This window comes from Porites lutea, chromosome 7 (assembly GCF_958299795.1).
Source record: "Porites lutea chromosome 7, jaPorLute2.1, whole genome shotgun sequence".
Taxonomy (NCBI): domain Eukaryota; kingdom Metazoa; phylum Cnidaria; class Anthozoa; order Scleractinia; family Poritidae; genus Porites; species Porites lutea.
The window spans coordinates 29,085,330-29,113,123 of NC_133207.1; the positions used below are offsets into that span (position 1 = coordinate 29,085,330).

At 38.1% G+C, this 27,794-nt stretch overlaps 2 protein-coding genes across 3 annotated transcripts; both read right to left on the reverse strand.

Moving 5' to 3' along the window:
• Window positions 1-329: 329 nt before the first annotated feature.
• On the reverse strand, window positions 330-27,617 carry LOC140942946 (putative deoxyribonuclease TATDN3). 2 transcript variants are annotated; one of them, XM_073391966.1, is made up of 10 exons: window positions 27,568-27,617; window positions 11,776-11,849; window positions 11,461-11,539; window positions 10,045-10,107; window positions 9,296-9,373; window positions 9,039-9,070; window positions 8,462-8,517; window positions 3,078-3,190; window positions 2,288-2,368; window positions 331-1,600 (listed from the first exon to the last, which is right to left on the reverse strand). In XM_073391966.1, exons 1-10 carry the CDS (start codon window positions 27,568-27,570, stop codon window positions 1,457-1,459), a joined length of 723 nt encoding a protein of 240 aa, XP_073248067.1. In that variant the 5' UTR covers window positions 27,571-27,617; the 3' UTR covers window positions 331-1,456. The 2 variants fall into 2 exon arrangements, with proteins under 2 accessions (XP_073248068.1, XP_073248067.1); XM_073391967.1 differs by lacking the exons at window positions 11,776-11,849; window positions 27,568-27,617 and having other exon boundaries at window positions 330-1,600; window positions 11,438-11,524.
• Window positions 12,937-14,377, reverse strand: LOC140943341 (beta-1,4-galactosyltransferase galt-1-like). The gene has a single exon (XM_073392423.1). It carries the CDS (start codon window positions 14,375-14,377, stop codon window positions 13,031-13,033), a length of 1,347 nt encoding a protein of 448 aa, XP_073248524.1. The 3' UTR covers window positions 12,937-13,030.
• Window positions 27,618-27,794: the final 177 nt, after the last annotated feature.

The window sequence follows — 27,794 nt, forward strand, 5'->3', positions numbered from 1 at the left end:
GCGACCCAGTGCCCAATCCTAGCAACTTTCGCTGACTGTAAGTAAATGTCGCGAGAACAATAGCCATTTGCCGCGATGTTGCGCTGCAATCACTACAAAAACTTTCAACAAATAGTATTGGTCTTTCACAGTCTTTCATATTGATTATGAAGAAATAGAACAGCCTACCTCTGAACTTGCGAAGGCTTGAGTTTTCAGATAAATTCAAATCAGCGCTTAAATCTTATTTGTACAGTCAGGAGAATATTATTTAAGTAATTATTTTATTTTTTATTGACATTTTTCTATTATTTAATTATACATTTGTAAAAACATCCTCTTAATTATTTCAATTAAAATTGTGAAAAGTTTCCTTTAGTTATGGTGACCTCCTAGTGAGGGATTGCTAAATTCTGTTTGAGGTTTTCCCTAGTTTTCTTAAACATAATTATTTCCTTGTATTTTTATAACTGAAAACTTATTAAAGTTAAAGTTTTTCTCCCTGACAGTGGGTCATACAATGCATCCGTCTGATCGTATGTCGTGATAATGCCTGAGCACGACTTGCGAGGGCCACTCAAAAATAATGACCGAGCGCGTAGAGCGAGGCCGAGGAGCAAAGTAGCCTGCGTCGCAGACGTAATTTAACGTCGGTTAGTAACGTCTGCGAAGAAGCGCTGAGATTCGTGTTCTGGGAACCAACAGACTCAACGAGGTACCGAAACAGCGTTTCAATTTTTCTTTCATCTTGATTGGCAAATCGACACTGAACGGCTTTTTTAACAGGCCAATCAAGGCGCGTACTCGAATCCTGGTACACAGGTGCGGGTGCAGAACAAGGATTTCGGCGCTATTCAAAACAATAGAAAGGTGCATTAATATCTATATAAGGAAACAATTGGGGGTTCCAACAGCTGGTAGTAGGTCGTAATAGAGACTTTTGGATTCTTAGACGAGGATGACCGACGAGGACGGGATTTTCTCAATACTGAGTAGTACGAGCGCATTGGCGGGAAAACGTAATAGCCGTATGATTTTTCGTTGTCATCGAAAACGCATCGATCGATCGCGTCCACACTACCGTTTAGATGCGTTTTTGACTGTTCACACTAAAACGTTCGAAAACGATAGAATTGCACTTTGTGACGCAAGTTGTGTTCTATGCACATGCTACAAACACACGCGCCTGCGATATTGCCGGTCATTGTTTTTATTTTGATGCTTTTTCGACCGTCCACTAATACGATATGTATGCGCTTTCGTTTTGATCCACTTTCAAGAGCGTTTTCAAATTGATGCGTTTTTGATGAAAACGCTCAGCGTATTAGTGTGGACGTAAGGCCTAAACGCATCGAAATGTATGGGTTTTCGAACTTTATCAAACCAGAAAAAGTGCTGTGGTCTTTACAGTTATGGCGGTATAGCGGGGTTCCGGTGTAGTCATAAATAAGATAAATCTTGGTGTACAAAAGTGAAATCACTTTCTAAGAAATCTCTGAAGTTTTGGGAAAAGCTTCAATGCATTTTTCGTAGTCTCGTCATAAACTGTCTGTACTGAAGTTCCTTTGATTCTAGCAATTGCTTCACAGGAGATGTGGATATTCTTGGGTTCATTTCTTGTCTATAAAGAAAAGGAAATAAAAACGATTAGGGTTCCAAGGAAAGGTGGAGCCGACGAAATAAACGATCACCAAAGGCAAACGTGTTCTATATAGCTTCCGACAAATTTACTTAGAACTATCGTCGCATTCTGTAGTTCAAAATCCATAAGAAATGGCGAAATTAATATTATATACTTCCGCCAGACCTGAAGGATCGGATCTCATCTAATACAATACACTTCAATCTCCTCTCACCACAGAATATGCTAAGATTTGTCGCGGGGGGTGGTACTCCCTTACATAGGCCATATAGGTACGTACCGTCCAAAAGGCTGTGGTTTTTGGGCCGTTTTGGTTCGAAAACAGGTATACTCTTTACCTATTTTGGTCTGGAATCGGGCATGGTTTTTGAGGGAACTACGGGAGTGTATGAACGAAATGATAGAGAAAGAAAAAGAGAAAGAAAGAGAAATACGCGAATTTGAAATAGATTTTAAGAAATCTCTTTTTGTTGCTGTTCTAATCTAAGTAATGATGTAATAGTTTCTTAGAGGCCAGGTATGAAAATGGGTCTAAAAAATGACATTTTTTGGTCTGAAATAGAGTCAGGATTTGAAGAACCGGGCAGCACACCCCCACCAAGAATTCTCAAGAGTACCCCAGGAGATTGTATGGTTGCAGTTATTAATTCTTCAGCCAGTTATAACCTGTTTCTCAGCAGCTAAAGCGGGTGAATCTGTTTCCAGAAGAAGATTTGAAAGAGGGACGTTTTTCACAAGTTTCTCTTTCTAAAACAAAACATAAAAACATCATTACTAAGGATACGGCATACCGTAGAAGGTAATGGACCGGGAGGCAAGGGGCAGGGTCCTGTGTGACAGTGGGGGAGGGGAGTGGGGCTCATTGGAAAATAGGAACTTAACCTCTAAAAGACACCAATCTGGCGGTGGCTCAATATTAATAAGACTCCAAAAGGTTCCAAATTCTAAGACAGAGAGCCATTAAAAGAGCAAGAAAGATTTTTATTGTGAGAAATGTTGTCATCAATGTTGTGTGTGTTTTACACAACCAATTGTATTTTGCATAGCCCCAACCAATACCTGCATGGGTAACAATAACGATGTTCCAACCTCGAAACCAACGTCTGCAATTCACACTCTTCTAAATTAAAAGCGACAAAAAGAGGGTCCTGCTCCCATCATTTGGGGACCCAGGCTAAAGGGTTTGAGAACACTGGAAAAAATTGACCAGAATAAGGCTAAAATAAAACTAGAATAGAACTAAACACGGGTTTTCGAGGTCTGACGAGCCAGAAAATCAAACGAAAGAAGGAAAAGGAGAGGGATAAAAGACAGAAAGAGAAGGGAAGGACAAGAAAAAAAATGGAGCTTGTATTCTTAGTTTTTATAACGTATACTTTAGAGAAACGTTTTCAAAGATCCAGGTATCATATAGATGCACACAAAAGAATATATCAACATGAATAAAAAATCTTACCTGAGGAGATCGGACTATGGAAGGTGGGATAGAGAAATAATATCCTGCTTCAACTCCCTTGAGAGCATTAGAGGGCTTTCCGTCAAATGCATGCAACAGAACATTCTTGGCTCCTATTAAAGAGGGTGCAAAATAAAGGCAATTATGAATGTGATATAAAGCTGGATGAATAATAAGAATTTCAATAAATCTGCTACGCAACACTATTTAAATCAGGTGGGTTACAGTCAAGGCAGGCCAGGCGTACCCCACAAGATTCTTTTATTGAATTGATTTTTCAAAAAAAATGAAGCCATTACTTGTTCCCATACTATTGTCAAATTCAAATCGCATTCCTGCATGCGTAATGAGCAGTAATATTTTACGACAACTTCTCTCACTACCAACATGAGTTTAATGAAAATCCCATGAAATGTTCAGGAAAAACCCATGAATCGTTTTTCATGGTCATGAATTTTTGCAATTGTCAATTTCATGGCCTTGGTTCAGCGGCATACATTTTCCATGAATTATAGAACTGTGTTTTACACAACCCATGAACAACGTTTTTCCCGGCCATGAAAATTTTTGGTCACCAAAAAGTTGAATTTCATAGGTCATTAAATATGTTTCTTGGCCCATTAAATTCATAAACATTCCAAATTTGATATTCACGGGCCATGAAATTCCCATGAATCATCATTGGAGAAATAAAGTTAAATCCCATTAGAATTGTTAAATCCTCAGTAATTTCAAGTCATGCAAATTACGAAGAAATTAAAAACTTGGAATTTCTAGGAATGGTTTAACACACAACTGGGAATTAGGAATTCCCAGTAATTCCAAAACATTCAAATTAGGAACAACTTAAAAGCTTGGTTTTTCTGGGAATGGCTTCATACAGTAACTAAGAATTCCAAGAACTAATTCCAAATAAATTAAGCCATTCAAATTAGGAACAATTTAAAAGCTTGGAATTTCTGGGAATGGCTTCATACAGTAACTGAGAATTCCTAGGACTAATTCCAAATAAATTAAGCAAGTAGAGAATTGAGTCTTGGAATTAATGACAATGAGTCTGGAATAACTCAGACTCAATTACAGTAGTAAAAAAATGGGAAAAATTGTCATGTTACATCAGTACCAAAATTCAGCTGGAGTTCAACAAGAAAAAGGCAAGCAAGGAAATTTTTGAGAAAATATATAACTAGAATTTGTAGAAGACCCCAAAGAACTTACTGAGTCCAAAACTTGTTCTCTACATGCTTTGAATGTTAAAACTTTGATCAAAACCTCAAAATAACGACCATTCTTTTTTTCAAGAGAATTCTTGAAAAGTGTTTGAAACTCAAACATTGCGATATAAAAAACAATACCAGGATAAGAAAACCATAAAATACAGTTTAAAGTTTCTTGTAATTAGTTGAGATCACTGTTCATTGAGCTAACTTTACAAAAAAAACATGTGGTATGTACGAAGCATGGCAAGGGGTTTTCAAAGTTGACGACTTCGTTTGGAAATGACCTTATTAATCGACACTTTGCATTGTGGCTATTTCGCCTAAAAGTCCATTCGCCCATTGATTTTCCTGGTGACAAACAACACATTACAACACAGCTTATAATACAAAAACAGCTCCGAAAAACATCTTGTCAACTTAAAATGTGAGTATAGGCAAGAATTGACACGAAATAAATAAACGTAATATTTTGGTTCTTATTTCAAGACCATTATCAAACATGAAATACAAGATGGAAAAGTGCTGAACTTATAACACAGCTTATCAGAGATGTTTTTTAGTGTATAAAGCTTTGATTCCATAGCTGCGATTGATGAAAGAGGTCCAGCAATAATCTAAATGACCTAGCAATCCGAAATACTGAATGAATGTACATAAAACTACGTGTACATGTGCCTCAGCGATTGCAACGATCGCTACGTCAATTTTGAGACATTTGTGTGATTTTTTAACCAGGAACCTTAAAAAGCTTTTGACCAACAAGGGTAGTAAGCGCTGGTCTTGATATTCCCAAGACAAACCCCTCGGTCACACTCGCGCTTGAAATCACTCTGAAGCACGCTTGCTTGTGACGTCAGACAAGCAAACCTAAGCATGTGCTAGGGATTTGAGCAAGCGGGATCTGGTCACATTGAAAGAACAAGAGCTTGCTTATTTATAAAACACACACTTCGACATGTACAAATGCTCAGTGCTCCTGTTTTTCTTTACCTTTTTTCGCACTTTACGCGCATGCGAGCAAAGAAAAAGGGCTCTGCGAAGAATACGGCGACAGGTGTTCCTTCAACGACACCAGGTGATCAGGGGCGGATCTAGTGGGAGGGTGCAGGGGGTGCGCACCCCCCCCCCCCCCCCCCCCCCTGAGATGACCTGCGGTTTTCCAATACAACTGGTATTCTGCAAAAAAAAAAAACTATGTGGTTTATTGGTGTTGAAGTAGAGCAAGAGACGAGTGCACCCCCTCCTAAAAAAAATCCTGGATCCGCCCCTGGTGATGGTCTTGGAAAAGCAACCTGAGGCGCCAAAGGTGGTGGATAGCTCGTTCCGGTGAATGAATTTGTCAACTGTCTCTGCACCTCGCTAAACCGAATGGGAGATGGAGTTGACGAAGTCCTTGAGGTTTAACTCTCAAATACTGCTGCCAATTATCTGAACATGATGGCGTCCAACAAGAAAGCTCTTGCTGCTTTGGACACTGTACACAAACGAACTTAATGTCTTTTTAAAAGTTAATTATTATTTGTCAGCTACTTTAATTTCCTACCGACGTAAACTTGTGTAAATATCTTATATAGTGTGAAATAAAGAACCGAATTGAAAAAAATGGAGACAGAGTCCTTGAGCTTGACATATTTTGAACAGAAATAAACTCACGATGCTCAACGGTCTGCATGCACTTGTTAACGTGCCAAAATAAAGGAAAGATCAAGCTGTCAAACAATACTTGTCCTGATTGGTCAATTGTCTATCTAGCTCAGCTCAAGAGCACTCCGCAGTGCTTTTGAGTTGAGCTGCGGTTATTTTTAAGTTTAAGCAACTCCGCCTTCTTTATTAAGCAAGCAAACAAAGCCAAGTTTGGTCGGTCACATTTGTAACAAGCTAGGAATTTGCTAGATAACTTTGATCTCCAGCCAAATATGACGGGTGCGACGGGTGCGAGGGTTGCGCCTTGTTTGCGTCTACTGGTTACCAGTCTCCCACCAAGTGACTTTCATCGTCACGTGCGCCTTTTTAACCAATAGAAAAGAGTGAAATGAAGTTCAGTTGAAATTCACGCGGACTTTCCGACTTGTACATATGTATTTTGCACCCAAAATTGACGTTATTTCAAAGGCAAATTGTTCATTTGTCTTGATGTTCACATGAAGCGTACCTCTGGTCATGTTCGAGAACTATAAGTCAGCTGGATTGTGGAAGATAAACCTGGAGAAAGGTATGTTCCTGCTGGTCGTGCTTTCGACACGTACAAACTAGTATGAAGCTGGAGATCAAAGTTTGAGGTTAGATCTTACCGATAATAAGGACAGAAAACTTCAAGATGCAATGAAATTCCAGTCAAATTAGAACTGGAATTTCTGCGAATTTCTAGGGATTTAAAACGAGAACTAAAATATTGTTGACTGCATTGCTAGAAGTGATCATCACCACCTTGGTAAACTATGTACGTTCTCAAAATTGTGGCCTCAGGATGTCTCCTGTTTAAAGCTCTTTTACAAGCCAAATGTGGGTCACTGGGTGGCAGCAAGCTTACAACAACCGTTTTTGTATTGGAACCATTATCTCCCTCAGAAGTGGTGATGAGCAAATTGAAGTAGTGGACTTTCTGTCCAAAAAGAAGAATAATTGCTTCACGTGGCCTAAGGCAATTGCAAAGGGTGTCGATAGTGTGGAGAAAAAAAATTCTGAAGCATTGGTGCAGACAGTTGGAACTCACTTTGTAGTCAATAACTTGGATGAGATAAAACAAATGTAGCATACCGTGAAAAATATATGTCCTCAATAATGAATCACTGTAAATTGGAATTGGAATTCCAAAACACAGTTGACAACCTCTAGTCTGATTTGGTGAGTCAAGCAAATTACTAGAAGGGATATAATGGGGAATGATAGCTAGTATGATATCATGTGTACAAGACAGTAAGAAGAGATAAATAAGGTCACTCAAATCAAGTAAATTCAATTTTAATTCATTTAAAATTCATGGGAATTTCATGGGATATACATGGTATGCATTTCCCTGCATCCCAGACGCTCTAAACCTTCTGTATACAAATGGTTTAGACGATTGCGTGGGCCAGCTGCAATGCAGGCTAGGTATGCATGTGCCTTTCCAACACCATGAAAAAGCGAGAGAAATAAATGGGAGTTTACTTTCTCAAGTCATTAAAATACCATGAAAGGTTGTGATTTTTTGTTTTTAGGGCCATGAATATTTTCACATCCCTGGAATCTTCATGGGCCATATATTTTGCAAACCATTAAAAAACCATGAATTGAGACACCATGAAAAAACTTACCATTGAATTAACCCTTTAAGTCCCAATAGTGACCAACATCAATTTTCTCCTAACAATATCCATACAATGTCAATAGATTAGGTTATGAGAATTAATAAAATGATCACCTAAGAGACAACGCTTTCATCTTTTATCAAATTATCTCAACCCATCCATGAAGGAAATGTATAGAGATCAGTTTGGAGAATTTGTATGTGGATATTGGGGCTTAAAGGGTTAATGGGTTTTTCAAACATCATTAAAATCCCATGAACTTATTTTCATGGAAATTTCATTATCTTGAAACGGACGCTTTAAGGATGAATTAAGGGATAAAATTTTTATAGGCTCCAGTTCTGATGTCTGCAGGGTAAACTCCCTCAATAAAAATGATGGAGGTGCTTATCATTACTTTTTAAGGTAGATAGATAATTATACAGACAGACAGATAGAAATATAGATTGGATAGATGAGATAGCAGATGACTGATGACAGACAGACACACAGGATGACAGACAGATAGTTAACAAGCATGTCCATCCTTTTCAAATGGGAGCTATAGTTCCCCTCGGTATCAAACTAAAAAAAATGACAAATCCTACTAATGAACAGTTACGACAATAAGTAAGTTGTTCTTTTAGATACTGGTACCAGTCTTACAGGTAAATGAACTGAGATCAAACATACAAAAATCCGGTTAAACTGCTTTGAAGTAGGGTGCCCCTGGGTAATCTCAGAGAAGTTCTTAACTACTCTGACAGAACGAAGCATCTGAATGATATGTGAAACCTTAACAATCATTTAAGTTTACTTAAAATAAAATTTTTTTCTTCAATATTTTTTTATAATTCCACTTCAATGAAAAATGAAATGAAATGTCAGTTCATACCATGCTGCTGCAGCATTTCAATGACATGCCTTCCTGCTGATCTGGAGTGGACATTCCTACCAGTATCGACATCAGTAAACCAATTATAAGAAGTAATAATAATTACAGAGTTGTGCAGCAATTATAAAACAGGTCAAAATACCGGTAATGTTATAGGATGATGTGTTGGAACAACTGATCGAAATCAAATTATCAAATTTAAAACCCTGGAATTAAGGTAGAATGACACAAAAAGAATATCCCGCATAAAACTTAAACTATAACATCTTGCCGCACCTCAACTATAAAATAAACAGCCAGCTAGTATTAAATGGCTTTAATTTTCCTACAAGAAGCTCTGTTCTTATTTCTTACAAGAGTAAGGCCAGGCCACCACCTCCTCCCCCCCCCCCCCCCTGCCACCACCATGCTAATTAACTATTATTTTATTAATACTACCACATCATGATACAATCTTTAGTTCATTGGAACATAGAAAACCAAATTGTGCACCTCATGAAGTCATTAATGTTTAAATTATTATACGTTTTGAGTACTTCTATACACAATGAATAATATCTTTTAGATGCAAACTTACAATGGAAGGTCAAGTTCCAGAGCCAGTTTAATCTGCAAATAACAGATGTTAATGTCAATACTGATTTAAAATAATGCTACATAACTACTTAAAGATTTTAATACTGTCTCAGAAAAATTAAGTAAAATAAAATTAAATAAAAAATGTGATACTCACAGTCAAATTAATATGGAAGCTAAAGATAATAGTCAGGAGTTGTAAAAGAACCCAAAAAAATTTACACCCAACAAACAGCCTATCAAAAAGCAATTGCACACCTGCTTGCTGAAGACCTCCCTTTGAATTTCCTTATCTTCTTCCTTCTGAATAAATCTTGGAGTAAAATCTAAGCCAACCTTGTGACAGAGAAAGAATTATTCAAAACAGCCAAAATAAATCATAAATCATGATGTTCAATGATGCTCAGCTACTGCTTGCAGAGCTTCTTAGCACCAAATGGCATGAGTGTGGCTGTCACAATAGCTTAAAATCCTGTAATAGGTGAGGTCAAATACAAATTACATTTTCCTGTAGGAAAAAAGGTACTTTTCCTTACACCCTGGAAACATAATCGAAATGTAGTGTTAACCAAGATATCAGCATCTTCAATGGTCAAATGTCGGACTCTACTTTCAGTCACATGATGATCCTAATAATAATAATAATAATAATAATAATAATAATTTCATTATTTACCCTCAGCACTAATGCTAGGGGGCCAAACAAATGCCTGAAAGAAATAATTCAAATTGAACTTAACAGTGTTTAAGAATCCCAGCTGGCTATTTACAATCATAGTTGAGGATTTGAACTCGGGACTACCGTGAACAAATCCAGCTAGCAGTCAGAGAAGGGCTTGAACTCGGGACCTCCAAATTACAAGTCCGGCAAGCTAACCACTCAGCCACCCTGCCTCCTAGCCAAATCAGGTGACCTATATACAGCACATTAAAATAGTCAAGCCTTGAGACCAAGTGCTTTAAAATCTAGCTTAAAAAATATCTTTGCTCTCTTCAACTATTCTTACCTCTCCAATAGCAACCAGCTCCTCATGATTCTTTCTGATGAACTCTTCAACACCTTCAAGATCCTATCATTTTAGTTTAACAGAGGCAATATTAGTTTTACAAGAAAATTAGTGGGGACCGGAGCTCTATAAATAATTTTCTTGTAAAACTAATATTAACAGCTACAATACTGAGAAATTTCCGAGATAAGGTAAATTTATATATATATTTTGTGAGCAATTTTATATTCAGTTCTTATATTCTTTTTATTTTTTACTTTTTAATGCATTATCTTTTATTTGTTTCTTTTAAAGTAATGCAGTTGTAATGCGCAGCTGATCATTTTCATGTTAAGCTGTGCACAATAAGTTCATAAATTATTATTATTATTATTATGATTAAACTTCATCCAGATATCTTTCCAACTTGTTAAATTTGACAAAATTCTCTTGGAACTGAATCCTGAAAGAGGAACAAATCTGTTCATCTTATATGTAAAATAAAATAGGACTTTTTTGTACAAGAATTGATGGGGATAATACATTTTATTATATAGACACGAGTGTTTTACTGGAAAATATACCACTCGTAAAATTCATAAAAACTACATCTGGGACCCGAGTGGTTTATTTTCCATAATCTCACTCATGAGTTTATTGATGATGTAATTTCGGTCATTTCCTTCTATTATTTTATCGGTCTTTTGTCTATATAGTAAAAAGAACATTACATGGCGGCTTGAAGATATGAATTTTATTTTCTCGTGGCAAAAACAATATTTTACTCACCCCCTGCGCTCATTCGTAAAATATTGTTTTGCCACTCGAAAATAAAATTCATATCTTCGCACCACCGTGTAATATCCTCTATGTATTATTCATAAAATATGTTTGTTAATGTTCACAAGACTTCCAAGAGAATTAAGCTCCTCTACACCATTGTTTCTGTTACTTCTTGAAACTAGCTCTGACCTTCAGGAAATAAAACACTTTTAAAAATCCGCTTTTAGACCGCCACAAATGCATTGTAAGTGAATATAGTCTAACAACAGTACAAAAACAAGCTCAGCTTACTAAGTCAATGCCACATCACAGTCATATTAATTTTTGAAATTTTGCACAAGTGGCCTTTTTAAAGGGGTGTAATTACTAAAGATTCTACTGTTTGGGATTTTGAAATGTGGCTGTTGGACGTATTGATAGGTGACCGTATTAATGATCAGGGGTTTTTTGATAAGAAAATGTATGGCCATTTTGCTGGGCCAAAAAAGTGGCTAAGGAGGAGGCCCTGCCAGGGTAAATTCTGACAGTGATGGCAAAGCCTACAATAAGCGACAAGCATTTATAAACACCGACAGGAGACGTTTTAAAGTTCAGGGCCTCAAGGAGGATATAAGGACAGGTTCCACTGTACCAAAAAGTCCACTGTCAACATACTTGTAGAGTAGCACTACGATCAGGGGTCAGGCTTTGGACCGGATGAACACCAAGGCATGGAGCAATGAAATCTGGGTACCTGAAATTTGATACAAAAATTCTGACTAGTTACAATAAACAATTTATTAAGGACAACGCAAAAGGTTGAGCTGTGTTTTTTTTCAATAATGGCTAATCCTAATTCTGGTACCTGAGGGCTGTGCTTTCCATTCAGCCCAAAATTCATTTTCACCACAGTGATGGATAATCCACTTCTTGAATAATCAATTTAGATTTAGAATATGTGCAGCTATATTAAACTCCTTGCATACAAACCTTTTATGAAGATCAAGCATTCCACTGAACTCTGCCTTAAATTCTGTTACACCAACAATGACCCTCACACCAGCCTAGAAACATAGCATGAATCTTTAAATTTTGTACACCCTTTCTGTAGTTTCAGGATTTTGCACCTTTCAATTTTTAACTGAAATAATATTCTTAATTTCCATGTCCTTAATTAAGCTTATATGTAACCGTTAACAATAAAACAGTTTTAAACATTTTTAACTTCTGTCAACAACTTTTTTTTATTTATACATGAAATTATAAAAATTAAAAAATTACAACGCTAGACTTAACTTAGATATGCATAAGATAAAAGTACAGATTTTATCATATTGATTCATTCCACCGCAACAGGGTTCAAAAAATTGGACAATTTTCAATTCTTAGTTTGCAACTGGGTGACAAGGTGTTCATGTTGGTGGTCAGTACAATAGGTTTTCTCGAAGGAGTTACAAGAAAATGAGAGAAAATTTATGGTTTTCTTCTTGACCACCAACATTTTCACTCTGACATCACATGCAAACCAGTGATAACATCAAAGACGATTACTTTTCCACCATTTACAAGTATCTCAAAGCTCAAGGCTACGTTCACATTATACTCCACAGTTTTTCCCACAGTATCCTGACTGGTATAGTATGAACACCTATCCGACATGTGACTCTCCACTACAGAGGTTGTTTACCATTTATAAAACAACTCAGAAACTGTGGGCCACAAAGACCTAAGACTTGGACAAATTGTTTACATATTGGTCTTTTATAACATTTCATTTCATTTCTTGGTTTCTTCACTAGACAGTTAACAATTTATTTTTTTGGTTGCGTGACTGTGAAAACGATCTACAGCCCTGGGGCAACTCTACATATGAAAGGGTTAGGGATGCTCGTCATCTCGCTTAGGGGTGTAAATTTCTGATTTTGGTCTCACTCAGGGTGTTCTGGGCAAAACGCCATCATATTTAGCCGTGAAGGTCTCGTTTAGGGTTTAGGGTTGCACGCGAAAAAATATAAAAATGTATATATTGTCTCTGTTTTAACATGGTCTCTTTTACGGGTCAAAAAAATCTTGGGCCACCAACTTTTTAATCAAAATTTCCGACGACCATTCACACCCCCTTAATATGCGGAGTCCCCCCCCCCCGGTCTACAGTATTATGCCCAAAATAATGTCGGCATAATATATCTAAGCCTAGTGGGAACTTAGCCAAGATCACGAGAAGAAGACTTAGTGAAAAGTAACCTTAATATGACCGACGCGAGAAATCACAGTTTTTTATCAATCGCTCGCCATATTTCTGCATAGTCGTATCTACTTCCATGTCGGCGGCCGCGTTACATGGTGCTTGGCAGCTTTTGTAATGGAAAACTCTCGCTTCGTTCCAGCTCACGTCGTTAGGTTTGTAGCCTTTTAGTGGCTCCATGATCAGATGTACTCCGTGTTCAAAAACTCTTTGTGGATCGTCAACGCATTTAGTGTGTGTCATATCAGCTTTTGATAAACGACGAAGAACGGTTTGAGTGGAAAGCCGAAACGAAGCTTCATTCTCGCTTTCTACACGAGGAAATTTTGCGCTTCGAAAACAATGCCCGCAATAGTTTAATTTGTGAATACTGTGAAGTAAAGAAGGCATGTTTTCGTGCTGAAGCGGAACAATAAACTCGTCTAAATCATTGAAAGCCACGAAGTTGAGATGATTTATTGATCGGAACAAGCAGTCTTGCATGGCAAAAATTTGCCCAAAGTAATGAACGTCTTCGCCAGTGATATACGAGGGTAATTTCCAAGAAAGAACTTCTACTAATCCTTTGCTTTCGTAATATTTAAGTACTTTGCGCACATTGTCAGCGATTTCAAAGTCATAAAATGTAAAATATGATGCCCCTAATAATTGCGAAAGTTCTAAAAACTCTACTAAATCGTCGACTCGAATATTTCCAAATAACGGGGCGATGCAAATTCCGTAATCTTTCTTTCCCGATTTCTTCTTTCTTGTGTTACCCACCGGCAAAACAATACAATTATCATTAGCTGCTTCCGAGAACAAGTTGATCGAAATGTTCACAAAATTTGGTATGCTGGCCAAATCTTTCGGGAGAACGCAAGACGCCACGAAGAGGCCATATCGTTTGTTACTATATCGTCCGTTGATTTCATGATACGGGGTGACAGCTCTTGAGGAAATAGTACAATTCTTCTCATTTTGGTAACGACATAGAAGAGACGGCGGTTGTTTTCTGCGTGAAGTCATTAACAAAATCTGGATATAGTTTTGAGCACTTCGATCATCAAACCACGCAGAGTAGAGCAATGTTCCCTTTTCAACCTCGATGAAACGAGGTGATACATCCATAGTTTGTGAGCACTGGTGTGTACCGGTGAAAGCATTTGTAACGTTATTCTCTGGGCAATGAAAATTGGCTTCGTTAGGATGTTTAACTTCAGGGCTTACTGTAGTTTGCGAAACAGGGCTTACGGTAACTTCAGCTGTACCTTTGAAATTGTAAAGGAAATACACATTGAATGCAAAGCCACAAATTAGAAGAGACGATACTAGGTAGCAAAACACCTTCCAAGGTTTCCAAGACATCATCATAAGCCAAAGTCAGTCCTTACTAAGCAAGCTTAGCTGTTTCGATCTGCTGTCTGCTACACATGCAGCTTGGGAGGAGCGTTGCGTGACGACAAGGCAAACAAGTGCGGGTCCAAGATACTCGCAGGCTATCCCAACATAGTTTTGGTGGAATAAGTAAACAAAACTGAAATTATTTTGTAATTTCAAAATTTCACTTAATCTGCATATGGAATGTAGCTATTGTTTTTTATGAGAAAAGTGACTTAAGTTAGCGCGTGCGTTCTCGGTTCTGATTGGTCATGCACACTTCATACAGATTTACATATTATACAAAAGGAATTGCAATTAAGTTATAATCGCTTATTTGAAATAAACCTATAACCTGAACTCAAATTTCAAAAATTTAGCATTTTCGTTAAATAGAAGCCGAGAAAATGAAGCCTAAAGATCTTAAGAGCACTATTTTGTCTGGAAATATTAAATCCAACGCGATACTTTCCCTTGCTGACAGAAAGAAATGTTACAATTTTCACAACCCGACACGCGATAACGCGTCATGAGTTTTTAACCTGCGAAAACAACCGTTTCTCCACGCTCCTCGCCGCTGGGGACGTCGCAGGCTAATGAGTTTTAAGTAACCTAAGGCAAATTGTAGCAAAATTCGCTTACATTCTGCTTCCCTAAATAAAGTACCATGTTTCTGAGCCTTCTAGACACATGACAGGTAAGGCCGCATATGCAAATTACGGTGTTGCTGAGGCATGAAATCGTCCAGTGGAAGAAACCAAGAAAATGAAATGTTATAAAATACTAATATATAAACAATTTGTCCAGGTCTCCGGTCTTTGTGGCCCACAGTTTCTGAGTTATTTGCCGAAACGTTTCGCGCACCTTTGTAGCCGTGTGGGGGGACGCCAATATGGCCGCCCGAAATAAACAAAAACATCTGGAGTTCGCTTTTTCTCTTTCTTTTCACTCGAAAACTAGCATACGTACGCATAAACATATCTTCTAGTACTTGAGATGGTTATACTGCTGAAAATCAAGAGGAGAGACTTTTTCAACGAGACAGCATTTCTATTTTGGTCTCACGCACTGTGAAAATTGTTGTATTTCCGAAATGAAACATGCTATGGGAATGGAAACTTGTACAAAGATTTGTTTTTTGTTTTTCTTCAACCTAGTGTAAATAAGAATTCATAAAACCTCGCTATTTTGACTTTATAGTTTGATGACGTCACAGCGAGTTTAAACGAGAATTTTCGCTTCTCGCCACGTTCCGTCAGTGTCACAACAAACATTCAGAACGGCGGTTTACTCGTAAGAATTCAAGATGGGCCCCTGGGTGCGACAAAAATTAACTGGGCGATTGGGCGACTGCGTTAGACCGCACTGAAAAATGCAAAAACATGAGGATTTAAAATATCGCGCAGAAACGTGCCAGGTTTATTCACAAAATGTTAAGGAAAACGCATCAAATTCCCCGGCAAAAAGGGAATATTTTGGAATTTTCGGAGGTAGCCAGAAGTCGCAGAGTATTAATAAAAAATTCCACCACTATATCTCGGGAAACATTGTTTGCAACTGCCGGGAATTTAAAAGTAAATGAACAATCTAAGTATAAGTCAGTTCCAATTTTTTTTATATTCCTAGCTATGGAGGTGAAGCCAGAATTATTCAATTTTTGAGCCTGCGATATAAATCGGAAAACACACCTTAGGTGTGAAAAATCAATTTTCTGAAAGCCCAGCTCTTGTTTGATAGACCTGTGTAATTTTCATTTTGAGAAATAAATTTTTCAAATGGAAGGATTAATATTAACAGCAGATCTAATACATTAAGCAACAACGCTTTTTTAATATGCTGATATTGGACACTGAATTTGAACTGAGTAACAAAGAAGAAAGAGACAACACAAAGAATTGACACGATTGTTTTGAACATTTCTCAGGGATGCAGAATTGTTTGAACTGGGGGATCTCAGTTGTACAGCAGTCACGCATAGCTAGTTCCCGCTGAAGTTGTTTGCGAATTTGTATAGGTAATAGCATGATTTGTAGTGATATTTGGCATAAATACCACGAGTGATATTTCGAGATTGTTAGGCGAGAGAAATTTGAGACAATTTTGAAATATCACGAGTGGTATTTATGCCAAATATCACGTACAAGTCATGCTATTATTTGTTTATACTACACGCAAAAGGTTTGTAATTTTCACATGTAGGTATTTCAATTAAGCTGAAATACCACTGCTCTAAGCCAATCAAATTGCAGTAATTTTTCATGTCGTAGTATAACGCGCTATAAAATTTAGCAGATCTAAAAATAGCGCGATTGGCAATCGGCTTTGATATAAGAATGAGAAGGCATTAGAATTACTTGTCCCGGAAATTCGAACGGGTGGCCACTTCTACCTGACCGTTTAATTCGTTGTCGAACTTCAACTTCAATTTCAAAATTTCAACTTCAATTTTATTTGAAAGAACATTTGTCAATACATGAAACAAAGAAACTGGTCCACAAATAGCATTTGCTATTCTGGGCGGAACAGCCACACTAAAACAACGAAAACAATTAATATTTACTACATTTACAAAAAGAGACTTTCATAATTATTTCTGCAAGTTTTGTTAATATGCATAATTTAACATAACATTACAAGTTTCATCACGGCGTAGGCTAAACGTCGAACTTTTCATGAGACGAACTGAAGTCTAATTTGAGGGCGCGAATTGGGGTAAGTTAAGATCGTCTGTTGGATCAGACGTCAAACCTACGACTTTTCGAGTCGTTTTCGCCAATCCACACGAAAATGATAAAACACTTATATATATAAAACGATGGAAATACGATTGCATCCCTCACAAAGCATCAGAAGCATACGTAATGCTATTAGCACATGACGTATGACATCATCCTATTCAAAAACCTTCGTTTTCGTCCGACAACATGTAAACGAGAAGCCAGCGTTTTAAATAATCTCCCCTCTGGTGAGCGCTTTGGAAAGTGAGGCGTTTTTAACCGGATACGTGTGAACGGTAGGGCAAACGGGATAAAAACATCTCCGTTTTCAAATAAAAACGGATACGTGTGGACGGGGCCTCAGTGTCAATACCCGTTTCAACAGATTTGACACCAACCTCACGTAATAGAGCCTACTTAGCGCGACCCTCTCTGAAGAGGATTTTTGAAAAGTTGCGTTTTCGGTGACTTTTTTTATCGCATATGCGTAGACGGAAAGTAAGTGAGGAAAAAAATTAAAGGAAAGTAAAGGAAAACTTTATTTCAACAGGGTGGCCAATTCAGCTTGGGGGCTAGTCTCTCTGCGTCTTAAAAAAACACTCTCTGTGGACGAGGCCCAAATTATTATTCCACCGCAACAGGGTTCACAAAATTGGACGATTTTGAATTCATAGTTTGCAACCGCGTGACAAGGCGGTCATATTGATGGTCAGTACAATAGGAAGCTTTCTCGAAGAATTTACACGAAAATGAGAGAAGTGGTTTTCTTTTTGACAACCAATATTGTCGCCGTGATGTCACGTGCAAACCAGCGATAGCATCAAAGACGATTTATTTTCCACCACTGTGTAGTTCCAGAAAATATCCATATCCTCCCCCCCCCCCCCCACCTCTCCTACCCCACGGAGGGCAACGGAATTTCGAGGGGAAAAGGGTCCAAAAAGAGGCAATTTCCGAGGGAGTGGGGGGTCGCTTACAGAGCTTTTTTTTTCAGGGGGTCTTGGTAAGATTGGTAAGTTATTTATAAATAACAGCTTCTCTGTTGAGCAAGCTATCAGTTATTTTACTGTTATATATCGGTGTTTCAAAACAAGTATTATTGTTTGCATTGATCATCTTTTATCTACGGTCGGCTGAATGCGTTTTCCACGGCTTACGCGATAGTTTTCTTCGGCTCATGAATAAACTTCTGGCTATCTGGCTGTTGCTTTATTTCACCTGATTCATCGTAATTTAGTCGTGTTCTAAGTCTTCTTGTAACATGTTCTAACTGAAATGAAGTAATGTGGGTTCACGTGGTGTTTAGTTTGAATGTAACTGGTTCTTTCGCAGATGACATTATTCGTGTAGTCAGTGGTATAAGGTATCGCCTCTATGGTTAATTATTAACTAAGAACGTCCTTGAGATTATTAGACACCGTATTAACAGGAATGAAAAGATTTTTCGCATTTTATCGCAGAAAAAATCATCTGTCGCATTTTTCACACAAATATAAAGGCCTAAAGCAAAAGTGCCCTACGTGAGGGGAGGAGGGGGGGGGGTGGATATTTTCTGGAACTACACATTCACCATTATCTAAAATCTCAAGGCTACGTTCACATTGTACCGGCTAGCTTTTGGCACAGTATCTGGTATGGTATGAACACCTATCTGACCTGTGACTTTCCACTTTAGAGATCAACACAGTGCAGCTTCGCTTCCTGACAGAAATCGCGCCGCCACAACCGTTTTTGGGTGTGCAGAAAAGTCCTTTTCGGTATGACTTTCGAGGCTGAGCAAAAGTAATTCGCCCGTAGGGGGGGGGGGGGGGGGAGGGGGGAACTCCCATATGAAACAGACGGGGATGGTCGTCGTCTCGCTCAGGGGTGTAAATTTTGGATTTTGGTCTCACTTAGGGTGTTCCGGGCAAAGCGCCAATATTTTAAGCCGCCGCCAAGGTCTCGTTTAGGGTTCCGTGAAGAACTTGAGATTTATGACAATGCTTTTAAAAACTACTTTTAGATAAAAGCATTCCATGATTATGTCTTTATATCATTAAAACTCATTGCATGTCGTATTTATGTGTTTTTAAGCGGTCTCTTTTAGGGGTCAAAATTTGCTTAAGCCACGCCCCGATAGTCTCCTTTAGGGGTTAAATTCAAAATGTCCGACAAGCATCCCCGTCTGTTTCATATGGGAGTGCCCCCCCCCCCCCCCGGGGTAATTCGGTATAGTGTTAACTTACCCTAAATTACAAAAGGAAGACTCAGTGAAAAGTAACCTTAGAGTCAACGACGCGCAAAATCACATTTTTTATCAATCGCTCGCCATATTTCTGCATGGTCGTGTCTACTTCCATATCGGCGGCCAAGTTAAATGGTGCTCGGCAGTTTCTGTAATGGAAAACTCTGGCTTCGTTCCAGCTCACGTCGTTAGGTTTGTAGCCTTTTAGTGGCTCCATGATCAGATGTACTCCGTGTTCAAAAACTCTTTGTGGATCGTCAACGCATTTAGTGTGTGTCATATCAGCTTTTAATAAACGATGAAAAACGGTTTGAGTGGAAAGCCGAAACGGAGCTTCATTCTCGCTTTCTACACGAGGAAATTTTGCGCTTCGAAAACAATGCCCACAATAGTTTAATTTGTGAATACTGTGAAGTAAAGAAGGCATGTTGTCGTGCTGAAGCGGAACAATAAACTCGTCTAAATCATTGAAAGCCACGAAGTTGAGATGATTTATTGATCGGAACAAGCAGTCTTGCATGGCAAAAATTTGCCCAAAGTAATGAACGTCTTCGCCAGTGATATACGAGGGTAATTTCCAAGAAAGAACTTCTACTAATCCTTTGCTTTCGTAATATTTAAGTACTTTGCGCACATTGTCAGCGATTTCAAAGTCATAAAATGTAAAATATGATGCCCCTAATAATTGCGAAAGTTCTAAAAACTCAACTAAATCGTCGACTCGAATATTTCCAAATAACGGGGCGATGCAAATTCCGTAATCTCTCTTGCCCGATTTCATCTTTCTTGAGTTACCCACCGGCAAAACAATACAATTACTAGCTGCTTCAGGGAACAAGTTGATCGTGATGTTCACAAAATTTGGTATGCTGACCAAATCTTTCGGGAGAACGCAAGACGCCACGAAGAGGCCATAACGTTTGTTACTATATCGTCCGTTGATTTCATGATACGGGGTGACAGCTCTTGTGGAAATAGTACAATTCTCCTCATTTTGGTAACGACATAGAAGAGACGGCGGTTGTTTTCTGCGTGAAGTCATTAACAAAATCTGGATATAGTTTTGAGCACTTCGATCATCAAACCACGCAGAGTAGAGCAATGTTCCCTTTTCAACCTCGATGAAACGAGGTGATACATCCATAGTTTGTAAGCACTGGTATGTACCGGTGAAAGCATTTGTAACGTTATTATCTAGGCAATTGAAATTGGCTTGGTTAGGATGTTTAACATGGAACTTGTAAAGGAAATAGACATTGAATGCAAAGCAGAAAATTAGAAGAGATGATATATATACGTATAAAAACACCTTACAAGTTTTCCGAGACAACATGATAAGCCAAAGTCAGTCCTTACTAAGCAAGCTTAGCTTTCGATTGGAGGAGATTCATCTAGGACGAAAGGCAAACATGAAGTGCGGGTCCAAGATACTCGCAGGTTATCCCAACCTAGTTTTGGTGGAATAAGTGACGCTTGGTGAAATATGCAACGAAGCAATAAACTTAGTTTAACAAAAAATTATAATTTCAAATTTCCCTAAATCTGTAAATGAACTATATCCTGAGTTGTTATTCTAATTAATTATATGCATTAGCACATGAAGAAATACTTTTTATGCAAAATGATATATTCTTAATTCTGTCTGTAATTGTATTTTATTGCAGGGGTCATCCAATAGATTAGCCTTTGCTACTTGGATGATCCCAACTCGCTCTCTATTTTGTTGTTACAATTTTTCTTTTATTCCGTAGTTGAGCAGTGTTTAGATGCCTATGTAAATTTAGCCTTTATGTCATGTAAAACTGAGCTGAGTTTAATAAATCATTGTCAATTTAGCTATTGCTCTTTATGCGAAAAGTGACTTAAGATAGTATATACGTGCGTTATGATTGGTCAAAAGACCCATGGTTTATTAAACTGGGTAAAACCCGTAGCTAAGGCCTGGTGATTTACAAGGTTTTCTCGAAAATAAGAAAATAAGCAAATGAATAGGGGGGGGGGGGGGGGGCAATACAATTATCATTCGAAGCAAATTTTCTTTCTTTTCATTGGTCGACAGCCCACCACGTTACCTACAAATATCTGCCTACAAATAATGGTCTGCTCATGCGCAATGCCGTCCAACTGTGTTTGGCTGCAAATAATATTCTGCACATGCGTAAAGGAAACCGCGCTTTTCTCCTAATGGAGCCGAAACCAATTGTGGAAATGCACGCATTTTAGGCATCCTACTGATGAACAGTTGGGACACGTAGATATATTTTTTAGCAACTACTATAATTTGCAGTCTGTCTACTTTGAATTGCAATCGCTCTTGCGTGAAAATGGCAGATTGCTTCTTTTATTCATTAAAAAAAAAACAAATTCGGTGATCGAATGATAAAACAATTCTTGAACTCGGTTATCGCAAAATATCGTGATTTGTCAGTGTCTCGCAGATCAATTATTTGCCGAAGCCGAATTGATCTGCCCGCCACAGACAAATCACGATATTTTGCTCAACCTCGTCCAATAATTGTTAATTATCAGGCACACTTCACTTCAAGGGCAGCAAGAGATATAGATGCTTGATTAATATACTGAGACAAAGAATTGACACGTTTGTTTTGAACATTTCTAAGGGATGAAGAATTGTTCGAACTGGGGGATCTCAGTTGTACAGGAGTCACGCATAGCTAGTTCCCGCTTAAGTTGTTTGCAAAGTTCGCGCTATAAAATTAAGCAGATCTAAATAAGCCGGCTTTAAAATTAGTTCTCCTGGAAATCCAAACCGGTGGCTACTTCTATCTCACCGTGAAATTCGTTGTCGAACTTCAACTTCAATTTCAATTTCAACTAACCATTTTACTTCAATTTTATTTGAAAGACCAATTTGTAAATACATGACACAAAAAGACTTGTCCGCAAATGGCATTTGCTGTTCTGGGCGCGGAACAGCCACACTAAAATATTACAACAAAAACAATTAATATTTACAAAAACTTAAGCTTACCATTTTCTTAAAATATTAGCGAATTGTGTGGCTAGCATGCTATTTCACTGTTTTTATTATTCTTAAAACTACATTTCAAAATATTTCGAAAACGCTCTCATAGAATTTGTTTAAACTACGCCATAAAGGAGGCAATTATAGCAGGTACATACTCCCTAAAGCGATTTCTTCAAAAAACTCCTGGAACGGAGAAACACAAAGATAAATGAAAAACGTAATGGCGTCATTACGTTGCCATGGCAACTCCGATTGCAATAAAACCCAGATCATAAGAAATTTTCATCTTTATATAATACAGTTGTGGTAATCTTTTTTCCATATCTTTACTCATGTCGACGTAGTTAATGCTCAAAGTTGGGAGGTATCAACCCCCAGAAATCCAGTCGAGCCACCTTAAGTCTAATTTGGGTCGACCTAAATTAAGTTAAGATCGTCTTTTGGGTCAGACATCGAACCTAGGACGTGTCGAACCAATCAACTGAATCAGACCAAAAACCAATTTTAACAACTTTTTTCCCGAACGAGGCTAAACTAGTACAAGTACACATTATCATGAAAATTTTTAATTTTTTAGTTGAGTCCGTCGCGTTTGAATATCGACGTTTGTCTCGGTGAGGATCTTCACACGTTCTCAGTATCCGTCGGAAGTAGACGGATAGAACGTGTTGGACGATCCATACCGATTCAGATTCACTGAGCTAGACGTCAAACATTTCATGAACTGAAAGTTTGGCCTAGGCCTAAGTGAGGTTGAATGAAGCAACTCAAGTTAGTCAAGTTCTATTTGTATGCTTTTAGAGCAGCGGTAATTTCGGAAATATCAATGTAGTCTTCATCGAAATTCCAAAATAATTTCACATCTGGATTTTGAAGGGTTTTCTAGTTACGGATTTACGCTCCAATGATTTCTCTGAAAGCTATGTTGCACTCTAACAGGGGTTTTTATATCTTAGACTATTCTCGCGTGGGGTGATTTTCACGAGCGCTCGCGTTTCGTTCGCTTTACTATCCCTGAGGAAAAATGGGAGACTACTCGTAGTCTATTTATATCTCGACAGATATAATTAGAACATTTTGCCTCGCTATCGAGCAGTTCATCAACACCGCTGACCATTGAAACGCTGGTTAAACCAGGCATGTGCTTTACTCGAGCTGAGGTTTCTTTCTGGCATGGCTTTTAACATTTGGTTTTTGTTAAATAAGTTTATTGCTTCGATGCCGATTTCGCCACTACCAAACCTGTGTTTGCCTTATGCTTTCACCCACACATACCAGTCCTCACAAACTACAGATGTATCACCTGTCCTCATTTCATCGAGGTTGAAGAAGGAACATTGTAATATGATGAGCTAGCAAATGATTTTGACCCCCAATAGACCTTAGTCATGGGGTCTAGCGCGTAATTGTGGTTGCCACTGGCAACATCAGTTTCATAAGCATTGCTTAAGATTTTCTTTTCAAGGGTGGCTTTTTCTGTTCTACTTGGGAGATGCCCTGCTCTGGACTTCAGGTCCCGTTCCTACCTTACCATTTGGTCTGTTTTTGAATATTTTATTAAGAGAAAGTTTTAGACCAATAAACCTGAAAAAATGAAATAAATGGCTCTATTCTGTTTGGTTTGCGTACAGTAATTGGTTTGTTTACGTACCGGGGGTGTAAATAAACCAACTACACGACTGACAAGCGATGCAAACGACCTCGTAAAGGCTAAAAGCCATTCCAGAAAAAAACCTCTGTTCACAGAGTACACTTATTTGTAGCTTGAGTATTTATATGGACTTTAATGCTTTTCTTACTTAGTCATTACTTTGTCTCTAACAGGGTTTGCTGGGCTCTTTTTCGAACCATCAGGGAATTTACTATCACCTTTGATTGTAAAAACAATGGTTAAAGGGACAGGTTCACGGTTAAGCGCATGCTCATTAATTAAATTACTTCTTTCCAATTTATTATTAATTCTATCGCTTAATTATCCCACTCACACGTATCTCAGCGATCTCAAGAGTGTATTTCAAAGTAGAATTGTATTTCAGCGTAACATGAAGTAGGATGGAGGAGTACTAAAATCGTAGAAAAAATTAGTGGATTATGCCAACACTACCAACGTTGAATTTATTGTTGACCCGAAGGTTTTATTCCATGGTTGATTAATTAACAGCTATTTGCAAATACTCAAGTTGATCAAGTGCAAGTGACTGCCAGGGGAGTGTGCAGATTGGTTCTTTGACAACATTATGACATGATCATTTTGCTTGCATAGACGATACAGCATGTTCCGGCATAAAAACATTTTGATAAATGAGCATGCGCTGAACCGTGAACCTGTTTTCTGCGAGAAAGGGCGACCAACTGTCTGATGAAGCCGGGTTCGATTCAAATCGAAGTAAAATGAGCAGAAGGGCGCTATAGCTAAATTTGATCGGTTTCATGCTAATTTACGGTCATTTCCGCAATGAGTCGTTTCGCTAACGTGGAAAGTCCCATGATTGAATGCTCATTCTTGACCTTGGAATTGAAATTTGAAAAATAAATTCTAGTCTCAAAAGAGACTATTGCGATAAAGTCAAAAGCTACAATACTAAAACAACTGAAACCTCTTGAGACTAGAATTTATTTTTCATTTTATAAGCCGTTTTAGTAACGTCTTGTAAGTTAGTTGATGGACTGAGAACAACACCACCTCTTTGAAGTGAGATTCTTACACGAGAAGAATAACATCCTGCACGATGTACTTCTTCTTTTTCTAAGAACCCGTCTTTGAAAATTCAGAACTTTTATTGCGGGGAAAAAATTCAAGACAAATCAGTCCAAAACATACCTTATTAAACGAAATTAACGCTCCATGAAATTAAGGTATTGGAAATTAACGCGAATTTAGTAGAAAACGACTTTCAAAAAAAGAAAATTATCACGAAAGATAGGGGAACAATTCAAAATGAGGGAAATTAACGCGACGCTCACAAAGAACTTGTAGAAACAACATGAACAAAGTTAAACGTATAATCTTAAATGGAGACTTTGTTCACCGTACAGTACTTTCTCTAAACATACGAAGCAGCAGCGTAGCGTCCATATACGCACATACGCCCGTGCGTGCAGCTGAGATCTGGAAAATATTCTTTTAAAATATTCTTCCTGGCTGAAGCACTTTTATCATTGAATTGGGATGACTGCTAATTTTGTTTGGCACTATATTGGTGTCTAAGTGTTAGTATTATTTTCCTTTATCTTTTTATTATTCCATAAACCGAAGATGATATTGATGGCGTTGTAACAGAGTTTGCCTTTTTGAAGGGTAAGCTGAGGGTAGAAGTCTCGCCTTTGCTTGTAACCTCCTTCATGGCATCACTGTTTTACCGTTTTATCGGTAACACTGTACCTAACTATTGCACTGATTTTCCTTGGCATTTATTTACTGAAAATGTCTGCGGGAAATGGCATTTCCGAGACCCTAAATTTACAAATTTTCTCTGGGAACTAGACTGCAAAACAGTCCGTATTTTTGCGTATAATCAAGTACGCGCGAGCAGTCAAACAAAGACCCTCCTAAAACGTTGTTTCCCGTGCGTACACCGTCAAAATGTCACACTGTGCCCCTGCGAAGAGGGTCAAGGGAAGAACTCTGGCCACTGCGAGGATTCTTCACAGTTTCACTTTTGCTGGTGGATCTCAACTCTGATAACACACTCCTTCCTTCCAGTACGCTCCCATCAATAACATTTCTCAATGTGATAGCCTTGTATTGCTCGGACTCACTTTTCAGCCTAATTGTAAATTTAGCGAGCACGTCAGACTCAAGCTTACAAAAGCTAACAAGTGTCTTCACATTCTCAGAACTCTACGAAAGGAAATCTTTAGCCAGAAGGAAATAGATCACTTGTTTAAAACCCTAGTTCTTCCCATTCTCACATATGGTCTCGCTGTGTATGGCGCTTCTGATTCTGATTTAAATGTTATACCCCGTTTTTTAGACAGGTGCCATAAGCGTCATTTTACCTCTCAAACAGTTAGCATCTTTAATCTTTTAGAACAGCAAGATAAATCCGCTTTCAAAACAGCTATTAATAATCATCTGCTAGGTGCGATCATTCCCAAAGATAAACAATTAGAATATAATTTGCGTAGGAGAAGGTGTCACCTTCCTCAGATAAAAACGGAGAGATACAAGAAAACATTTTTAAATAGACTTATTTTTAAGTATAATTTAGTATAGTATTATTCTATCTTATATTACTATTGTATTTTATCGTGTATCTTTTAATACTTTTTCACTGTAACTTAGGATATGTATTTTTATCTTTTGATTGAATTAAGACTATTATTATTATTATTCCTCTTCCTTAGGGACAGACTATTAGAAAAGTTATGGGGGGGGGGGGGTGGGGCGGGTGGGGGACTTTTGAGCCGTATGATTTTTTTCCCTTAACATTTCCCTCGTAAGAATTTTTTCACGTCAGTGCATGAGTAAAGGTTACTTGTCGTACATGATTTCTTTTCATTTAATTTTTCCAGGCGCCAATAAATATTTTTTTGTACTTCACCCGCCCTCCCCCCGCCCCCACAAGTGTTTCTAATGGTCCGTCCCTTTGGTGTCGAGAACTTCAGAAGTATACTGAGGGGGGTGAATAGGGGTATGCAAATCCGCCGATCCGTTATGATTTATTAACCAAATCCGCCGTTAAATTTTCACCCTGAATCCGAAATCCGGGCAAAAATATTTGTATTACAAGCAGAGGCCAAAATCCGCGACCAAAAAATAGATGAATCCGCATTCCGCTGCAGTTGCAGGATCCGGAAATCCGTTAAAATCTCGCTTTGAATCCGAAATCCGGGCAAAAATATTTGCAAAATCCGCCGATCCGTTCGCCTATTCATCCCCTTCTATACTGAGAATTTGGGGCCAAAATAATGAAAATTAAGGTCGCGGACTGTGAATTATAACGCTCCACTCAAGCGGAAATTAACGTTTACAAAAATGAACGCGAATTTAATTTCAAGAAGCATTAATTTCCTATATTAAATAAGGGTTAAGGGTGCAAACATAAATTAAAAGCGCATTCAGAAGGCTAGGACCAGGAAGCGAGCACACTCATAGAACAAAGCACAGAACGCACTGCTTAGTTATCTCGGGGCAAATTTTTAAATTAAAACATCAGTTTTTGCAGTTTTTGAAAAAAAATAATAATAAACGTAAGTCCAGTTAGTATAAGAGGTTTTTCACAGCTTATAATTATAAGAAACTTACCATTTTGGCCGCTTGAAGCACTGCATCGATGTCCTTCAAAAAGCAGCCGAAAACGTCTTAATTTCTCATTAAAATTTTTAACTTTGACTAGAATGCTTTCAGTGAAGGAGGGTTTTACCTTTTGGAATTCTTTCGCCGATATATGAGCGTGACAATCAATACATATTCCATCGGAAATTTCTTCCTCGAAAGCGGCCATGTTGAAACTATCCCAGAAGGCCGTGGGA

What these genes read in the sequence shown, in the direction of transcription:
- LOC140943341 (XM_073392423.1), bottom strand. Translation starts at nt 14,377, where the DNA reads ATGTCTTGGAAACCTTGGAAGGTGTTTTGCTACCTAGTATCGTCTCTT.
- LOC140942946 (XM_073391966.1), bottom strand. An exon ending in AGCTGGTTGCTATTGGAGAG is followed by an intron (nt 9,374 to 10,044) that starts GTAAGAATAGTT and finishes CTCTGTCACAAG; the next exon opens with GTTGGCTTAGATTTTACTCC. An exon ending in CCATAGTCCGATCTCCTCAG is followed by an intron (nt 2,369 to 3,077) that starts GTAAGATTTTTT and finishes GTTTTGTTTTAG; the next exon opens with AAAGAGAAACTTGTGAAAAA.